Below are 2,007 nucleotides of genomic sequence, written 5' to 3'. Positions count from 1 at the left end.
CAATTCTCTAATAGAGCCTGGGATTTTCCCAGTTGGGAAGTTTCTGATTACAAATTCAAGTTCCTTACCAATTATTGGACTGTCCAAACCTCCCACTTCTCTGTGATCCAGTGCCGTGTAGGCATCCATTTATTCTGTTATCTGACTTTAAGATATTCTTTTATAAATTCTATTTACATAATTTTCAGTCATAATATCTCTGCTTTTGTTTTTTAATTTTTTACTTATCTTACAAATAAATTCTATAATATAAAATTTTATTTTAAGATTCAAAGCATACAAATTTGAATCTACATTAATGTGACTATAATGTGCCAAAGCATAATTTAGAAAGCATAAATTTCCAAAGAAACAGAAAATCAGACAAGTTACAATGTTTTATAAGATCATTTTTTAAAAGATAATGGCATCAGGAAATGCTTTGTGGATATGTCCTCACATTAAAAATATTCAGAAATAAAAAATGTTAAAACGTTCATCAGGATATTAAATGGAAAGTAACCCACCCTGGATCATCAGGATGAAGTTAGGAGTATAAATAATCCTATCTCATCTCAAAAAGCTTTACATACATCAAAAGTGTTCAAATACATATAGAAAAATCAAGTAAATATATACAAAACCTTGTATATTTTAGGTAGGCATTGAAGTACAGGTCAGTAATATACACTATTTGGTAGACTAAGGCATGAGCATTAAAAATGGAAAGTTTTTCTCTGCTTTGGAGAGTTTTCAGGTAAAGAATGGATAACAATCGGATGGTCTCACAATTTAAAGTTATTCCTTAAAAATGAAGGACTGGGAACACAGATCAGTTGTAGACAAAACATACACACCTGCAATTAGCATTTGGTGTAAACAGACTTACAAAGCTGAGCAGGGGTTTAAGTACTTGAAAAACTCAGTGGGAATAATGACACACACAGATTCAATGTTTATGAAAATGTATATAAATGGGGATGAAGAACGTGAAGACCATTATTTCTTTAATTTCCTGGGTAATTCTATTTATAGTTTAATCCTTCATAATCTTTCTGCAATTCACAAAAGTAAATTTAATATATTGACAATGTATTTACAAAAAAAAATCATTTTCTCTTCTGGCTATATACATTAAAACTTTTCAGTTAAATAAAAAAACGCATTTATATACAAAACCTTATTTTAAATTTATTTGAATGATCATTAAGAAACCTGGCATCAAAATTATTTCACAATAGTAATTCAAATAGGTGTGCCCTAAATTTTCATGCTATAATTACATAAATACATAAAGAAAATATTTTCTAATTAAAAATAAAATATCTCTTTCTTGTAATAATAAAAGTATCCCTGTAAGTTGTGAGTTAAATTTGGAGATCATACATGCCAACATTATATGGGATAACATACTCTCAAAAAGCATAGTTAGCTAAATTCCAGAGGCAATACCAGGTGCATGAAGAAAAATATTCCTTCTTAAACAAAGAAAACATAAGGAGAAAATTATATTGTCACCATTTTAATTTTATGTCTTTGTAATTACAGTGGAAACAGTCAAGTTGAGATGAGGGAGAACAACAAATCTTTAATAACAGAGTTCATCCTGGTGGGATTCACAGATCAACAAAACCTGAAGACCCTCTTGTTCCTGGTGTTCTTTGCCATCTATTTGATCACCATGGTGGGGAATCTCGGGCTGGTGGTCTTGATCTACATGGAACGCCGTCTTCACACACCCATGTACATCTTTTTGGGCAACCTGGCCCTCATGGATTCCTGCTGCTCCTGTGCCATCACGCCCAAGATGCTACAGAACTTCTTTTCTGTGGACAGAAAGATGTCTCTTTATGAATGCATGGCACAGTTCTATTTTTTTAGTCTTGCTGAAACTGCAGATTGCTTTTTTCTGGCAACAATGGCCTATGACCGCTATGTGGCCATATGCAATCCACTACAGTACCATACTATGATGTCCAAGAAAATATGCCTTCAGATGATCACAGGAACCTACATAGCAGGAAACCT

The 2,007-nt window shown here is 32.3% G+C and overlaps 1 protein-coding gene across 1 annotated transcript in view; it reads left to right on the top strand.

Moving 5' to 3' along the window:
* Positions 1-1,546: 1,546 nt before the first annotated feature.
* Positions 1,547-2,007, top strand: part of LOC126496051 (olfactory receptor 181-like) — a gene marked incomplete at its 3' end in the record, with an annotated part of 2,356 nt that continues 1,895 nt past the window's right edge. The window contains exon 1 of the mRNA XM_050133627.1: positions 1,547-2,007. Coding sequence (XP_049989584.1) covers positions 1,547-2,007 — 461 coding nt within the window.

This window comes from Alexandromys fortis, unplaced genomic scaffold (assembly GCF_014885135.2).
Source record: "Alexandromys fortis isolate MF-2015 unplaced genomic scaffold, M_Fortis_MF-2015_v1.1 scaffold_897, whole genome shotgun sequence".
Classification (NCBI taxonomy): Eukaryota; Metazoa; Chordata; class Mammalia; order Rodentia; family Cricetidae; genus Alexandromys; species Alexandromys fortis.
The sequence above is the reverse complement of the archived record's forward strand: the minus strand, read 5'-3'. Positions and strand labels throughout refer to the sequence as shown.